This window comes from Syngnathoides biaculeatus, chromosome 13 (assembly GCF_019802595.1).
Source record: "Syngnathoides biaculeatus isolate LvHL_M chromosome 13, ASM1980259v1, whole genome shotgun sequence".
Classification (NCBI taxonomy): domain Eukaryota; kingdom Metazoa; phylum Chordata; class Actinopteri; order Syngnathiformes; family Syngnathidae; genus Syngnathoides; species Syngnathoides biaculeatus.
In genome coordinates this window covers 14,649,222-14,655,029 of record NC_084652.1, presented here as the reverse complement: position 1 = coordinate 14,655,029, position 5,808 = coordinate 14,649,222, and the positions used below count along the sequence as shown (strand labels likewise).

General features: G+C 40.1%; 1 protein-coding gene across 1 annotated transcript; it reads right to left on the bottom strand.

Moving 5' to 3' along the window:
- Nucleotides 1-2,631: 2,631 nt before the first annotated feature.
- On the bottom strand, nucleotides 2,632-5,124 carry kcnmb2a (potassium large conductance calcium-activated channel, subfamily M, beta member 2a). The gene is made up of 5 exons (XM_061840205.1): nucleotides 5,114-5,124; nucleotides 4,929-5,048; nucleotides 4,616-4,786; nucleotides 3,361-3,556; nucleotides 2,632-2,916 (listed from the first exon to the last, which is right to left on the bottom strand). Exons 1-5 carry the CDS (start codon nucleotides 5,122-5,124, stop codon nucleotides 2,632-2,634), a joined length of 783 nt encoding a protein of 260 aa, XP_061696189.1.
- Nucleotides 5,125-5,808: the final 684 nt, after the last annotated feature.

Here is a 5,808-nt window from a genome sequence, read left to right as displayed (position 1 = left end):
TGGTGGAGGAGCGTTTACTGGAAACGACTTACTCACTTATTTATCTTCCTATTCGAGGGAATGAGCTAAACGTGAAAGTGTTTTGTTGATTAGATCATTGATTCTTGTCAAAAACTGGTGTCTCCCTGAAACCCGCATTTCCCTATTAGGAAAGTCGTGACCCACTTTCATGGAGTAAGCTAAATAACGATTAAGAAAATATTTAGTTAAAAAATAGCACTTGGAAACCATTTAGATAACGTATTTATTTTTTATTTTTTCATACTCTACCCACTTAAGGTTAGGGATATTTGGCCTCCAGGTTACATTTCAGGATGCTCCTGAACCACAACCAGAAAGACTGGAAAAGTCACAAAAACACATCAAGGTGGACGTCGTTGGACTTATTGGGGTCCATTCATTAATCAAACACAGTTGTAAATATAGCCATTCATTTCTTTTGCACAGAGATGAGGGCAGCTGTTACATTGTCATGAAATGGAACTTGTAGAGCGTTTACTGAAAACAACTTCTGACTCACTGATTTTCTTCGACATGAGCAGCAATGACCCTTGTCGGAATGAATGAGTAAGTCAAACTGAATGACTGTACTGTATTTCAGTTCAGTAACAAAGTATTTGCACTTAGTTTCTTGCCATTACTGACAAAAACAAATATATTAAAATTAAACATTACAATCAAGAATCCTTTACAGTATTTAAATGGGCACCTTTCCTTTCAGATTGAAAAAAAAATCAACACAATGTGTTGCACAAAACAGGTCATTATAAACACTAACCCACAAAAGAAAATGCACTTTTTTGGGGTCCTGTCCCACCATTTAAAAATACTGGACTGCACAAGTACTTATTTGCTCAGTTAAACAAACATTATGTTCACTACCAGCGCTTTGTGACATCCTTTAAAATCTACATTACATTACAAAAACAATTAATTGCAGAGAATTTTATGTCTGTGTTACAACTACTAAAAATCATATAACTAAAAACAACTACTCATGCATACCATAGCTCTGAATATAATTTAGTTTCCCAGTGAAATGTTGCAACAATGTAAAAATCAAATGTCAAAATTTACTTCATTAAATTCTTTAATCCATGCACATACTCTTACACTGTATTATCAGTCAAAGATACTCCAATGATACTGGAAATCGTAACAACGGCTATTGTACATAATATTGTACGTTTATCTCTGGTTGAGTTGGCAGGCATGACTCAATCGAAGATAACCTTTTTGTTGTACCACAATGGAGAAATTTGCATATTTTCACAGGTTACGATAATTATATGTTTTCCACCATTTTAGTTTTCTGCCATTTTTGGAACGGGGTAAAAATGGGGTGCAGTGATACTACTACACTATACAAGTGCTTGATTGCCTTTCTTCACATCGGTGGTTATTTGTTATTTGGGACCAATTTGACATGCAAGCCCAGAAATGGATCTTCCCTTTGGATAGTCTGCTAGTGTGGTCGCTTTAGATTGCATCATTGTTGGCATTAAGTGTGCACATGTCAAGGTCAAACATTTTTTTAACAAGTTCAACTTGACCGTTAGCTTGTGGACAAGGGTTTCGCGCTGGTGTGGCTGCTTCAGAGCCCCTCGTTGTTGTGGTGTGGAAAAGCCCCGGGATGAACGGTGGGAAATATTCCAGCAACTGGGGACTTTTAGTGAATATATTTTCTCAGCTCAAACATTTTGTTATATGTATGCATGTGAAAGACACTAGACAAAGAGACATCCATTTTTCCAGGTCATAGAAGTAGGATTTGCTTAACAGTTTAGCGTGACGCGGTTTCAGCCCATTCAAGCTGATGCCCTCATAGCCTTTGAGAGCGGAGGGAATTGAACCCTAACCCTAATCATATTTAATGATTTTGAAGGCGCATTTTAGATATTTGGTGATACACTATGTATTTTTTTCATTTAATTTTGGATGGGTTGTTCAACAACATTCTTCTCTGTGGTGTATAACATTTAGAAGACTTTCATTTTCACTGTACACATCTTTAAAAGGTATCACAGATGTGAGGAAGTTTTTGGGTGAGAAACCTGAAATGAAATTACAATAAATCTGGACCATAGCCTCTCCTTATACCCTGAAACTAGTCAAGTATTTATCATTCCAGCTGACGTTATAATGCTGCATGCAAAAAGGAATTTTGTTCTAATAGAAAATGCATAGAATTGTAAATAAAACAGAAGTGGAAAGTAATAAAATGGTGTTCCTCGTGTTGTGAAAGACTGGCGGGACAGTCTGTTTTGGTCACTGGTATAATGGAGAACACGTGATTCAGAAAACACAGACATTTGAGAACGATGTCAAAATAGCATTTCTCTGATGTATAAAAAAAGAACATTGGAGGCAAGCTTGTATTGTCTTTCCAATCTAATGTTAATATCACATTGCAGGTAGAAAAATTGTAAACAATTTCTAAATAGTCTGATTTATAGTGTTGTTATGACCCAATCAGGCTTTCTTCTTTGGAAACATTTGTTCAGTTGCTTCCTCAATGTTGAGATTCTCAGCTATCCCAAATGCATCGACCGAAGGCAACAGTTCCCAGAATGGTCATTTGGTTAAAAAGTCTTCCTTTGCTTTTGATATCAGGTAGCTTTGAAAACAGCTTCACCTCTTAATCTTCTCGATTTCTTCGCACAACCTAGAGAGGTACTGTGTGAGTTTGACCATCACGATTATGAGAGCACCTCCAACAAACATGCACGAGGGCCACATCAGCGAGTGGAAGACGACACTGTGGTCGTAGAGCCGAGTAAGGAGAACCGTCTCATGCTGCTCGCTGGGGTCGTAGTAGCAGGGAACCTGCTGGTTGGCCTTCAGACGCTCTGAGATGTTCATGATCATCGTGTGCATTTGGGCGCTGTCCTTCTGGCATCTTGGTACATAGAAACACTGCAAGGAAAGGATTGGTTGTATAGTTATGACGAACTCAAAATCCATTCATCCACACATCCATTTTCTGAGCTGCTTATTTTCACGAGGGTCACGGGAGTGCTGGAGCCTATCCCATCTGTCATCAGGCAGGAGGCGGGGTACACCCTGAACTGGTTGCCATCCAGTCGGAGGGCACATGGAGATAGACAAGAGTCGCACTCACAATCACACCGAGGGGCAATTGTGAGTCTCAAATAAATGCATCTTTTTTGGGATGTGTAAGGAAACCGGAGTGCCTAGAAAAAAACCCACGCAAGCACAGGGAGAACATAGAAACTCAACACAGGCGAGGCCAAGATTTCAAACCCGGTCCTCAAAACTGTGAGGCCAATGCTCTAACCAGTCGCTTCACCGTACCGCTAACTCAAAATCCTATCAAGTAAATCCTCATGCAATACTCACCTCCAAGCTGGCATCTTGTGTCTCTTCATTGTGAGACAATCGACTGATGCGGCCTGTGTTATTGACGTTCACATAGACCTGCAGACACGGGTATTTGGAGACTCGCCAGCAGTCTGAGCCACAGTTGTAGGAACAGTTCATGTCTGCTGTGATGGTGGAGTTGAGAACAACACACAGGCCCTCCTCTGTCCACGCACTGTTTTGACAATTAAATGGACATCCGATTTAATGCAAAATGAAAACAACCATCAAATATTTGAAGAAGTGTTTTTGGAGCAGATTTCAAGTTGTTGAGCTAACTATTTACTTCATGCCCTACTTGACTACTTTGCAACTGCATAGAAATGCCATGGGATACTTGAAAATAAATATTTCATGTCTAAATGAAACCCCTCATCCCCATTTAACATACAATTGTGCCTTGAAACAAGAGCGTATCCTTTCCATAACTCAAAACACTAGTATCTCAAATCATCTTTCCCCACCAAAATGTATGTAAATTATATTAATCCGTTCCAGCCTCCCCTCCAAAAAGCAATATTTTTGTACTGTATTCAAAAAAATAGTACTCTGTGTAAACATAGAATGATGAAAATTAAATGAAAGATGAAAAGCTCTTGGCAGAACACTGGATCAGCATGAAAGCGTTGGCCTCACAGTTCTGAGGTCCCGGGTTGGATCCCGGACCTGCCTGTGAGGAGTTCGCATGTTCTCCCAGTGCTCACGTGGGTTTCCACCGGGCACTCCATTTTCCCCCCACATACCAAAAACATACAACATCAATTTGACACTCTAAATTGCCCCTAGGTGTGATTGTGGCAACCTGTTCAGGGTGTACCCTGCTTCCTGCCCGTTGACAGCTGGGATAGGTTAGAGCACTCCCCATGACCCTCGTGAGGATAGGTGGCGAAGAAAATGGATGGATGGATGGATGGATGGATGGATGGATGGATGATGGATGGATGGATGAAAACCTCTTATCTCAGAATCTCATAGTCTCACGTACCGAAAGGCTCCAAAGTACTATCTTGACACCAAGATGCCACCAGATGGCACCAAAACAATACTGTTGTTGCATTTGTCTTGAGCACAAAAACGGAAAATGAATAATTTTGCAAATGCCGAACCACAAATTTGCTGGGATTCCCTGTATTGAGTTTCTATTTCATTACCCTATGAATGCAGAGGAAGTCAGAACATAGATTCCCCTAGGTATTAAAACACGGGATTTAAATAGAACAATTTTGACATTTACCTGTCTGCATATGAGCGTAATATAGTGATCCCAAGGACAAAGTACATCATGACGGAGGCCAGGATCATCACAAGACCCAGGAGAATAGCTCGATCTTCACCGGGCTTGAGTGCTGTCACTGTCTTTTTCTTGTCCAGTAAATCAACCTCACGGAATTTCTGATAAATTAACCTGACGATAACAGAACAGATGAGTGACTATTGTGTGACTACATTGAAGCAACACAGCAAATATAACAAACAAACAGCCTGGTAATAAAAGCGTTGCTAAGTGCGCTTTACACGATTCGCCCATCCACCTGCCCCTTCCTCACCTCCTTTCATTTACTCCACCTGATGCTGTATTTTTGGCCCCAGTCACAAAGAACATATTTCTTGATGACCCTTGTCCTCCTTTACTCGCTGAAATGGAAGGAGCAGATTGCTGGAAAGACCTGGAATAACAGATGAAATAGTTTGACAGAAGATTTATAGGCACAACAAGTCAAGGTAGACCTACCTTTGGTGCATGTCTACTCTTATTTCGTGCAATACTTAAAGAGATTACATCAAGTTCTATGAAAACTCCTTCTCTCCAGTATTTTTATGACATGCTTGGAAGGAAACCGTTCCAGTTGTGGTTGACTTCCTGGTGATGGCTATCAGTTAAACATCCCATTTTCAACACAAAGAAACATTAAAAATGTAAACAAGATGACGGAAGAATGGTGTACTACTGATGATGGACAGGATTAGTGAAAAACCTACCCACTGGATCATGGATGCTGTCAACACAAACTCATTGGGTCCGCGCTTGGAAAAACAACAACACCTTGCATGGAGATCCTTTTTCTGTCTGCACCTCCTATCATGGACGTAAAAGACAATTTCCAAAGCTGTATGTTTGGTTTTGGTCACATACCAGTCACCGTTCTTGATATAATGTCTGTCAATGAATAAGAGGCAATGTGAATAATTAGTTCTGATCATTAAGGTGTTTTTGGAGCAATGTGAGTGACTTATTTACTTCCATAGGGTCACTCTTGGATGGAACATTCGCATCTCCTATTCCACTAGTTTCCAAGAAATCAAAAAATGCCCTCCTGCTTGAGACAAAAAGCATTTAATACTTCAGAAAATCAAACTGTATTCACTTCCCAAAATATTTTTCAAAGGTTTTAGTGCGATGAGCAATAAAGGCAATGATGAGCTTAG